This window comes from Arachis ipaensis, chromosome B03 (assembly GCF_000816755.2).
Source record: "Arachis ipaensis cultivar K30076 chromosome B03, Araip1.1, whole genome shotgun sequence".
NCBI lineage: Eukaryota > Viridiplantae > Streptophyta > Magnoliopsida > Fabales > Fabaceae > Arachis > Arachis ipaensis.
The window spans coordinates 3506759-3507203 of record NC_029787.2 but is presented as its reverse complement, the minus strand read 5'-3'; the positions used below and the strand labels follow the sequence as shown (position 1 = coordinate 3507203).

General features: G+C 34.2%; 1 protein-coding gene across 2 annotated transcripts in view; it reads left to right on the top strand.

Moving 5' to 3' along the window:
• The window catches only part of LOC107629205 (serine/threonine-protein kinase GRIK2), a 5304-nt gene that overhangs the window by 3205 nt on the left and 1654 nt on the right, over positions 1–445 (top strand). For both annotated transcript variants that reach the window (XM_021117801.1, XM_016331922.2), the window contains exon 9: positions 66–161. In XM_021117801.1, coding sequence (XP_020973460.1) covers positions 66–161 — 96 coding nt within the window. The remainder of the gene's footprint in view (positions 1–65; positions 162–445) is intronic.

Sequence of the window (445 nt, the reverse complement as noted above, 5' to 3'; positions counted from 1 at the left end):
TTGTTGGTTTGTTTCATTTTTTATAACAATTATTTGAAGGTTACTTTTGGTTTTTCGAAATGCAGAACATAGTACACGGGGATATTAAACCTGATAATCTGCTGATTACACGGCATGGAACAGTAAAAATAGGGGATTTCAGTGTCAGCCAGGCTGTTGAGGTACAGTAAATTACTTAGCTCAAATGTAAATTTGATTACTAGGAACTTATGAAAGCTGATGAGTTTACATAGGGAGACTAGTGTATTTGGAATGTGCTTAAATGTGACCACCGAAAAGATTAGAAGTTGATTAATATACTTCGTAAGTACTTGAAATATCAAATATAACTTGAGTGTTAATTGTCTGTAATATACCTTGGTCTTTTATCCTGAACTGGAAATAGTTAACATGGGATCATGTGATTGGTCATTGCTTCAGTGACCTAAGGGTAGAGAGAGACTTT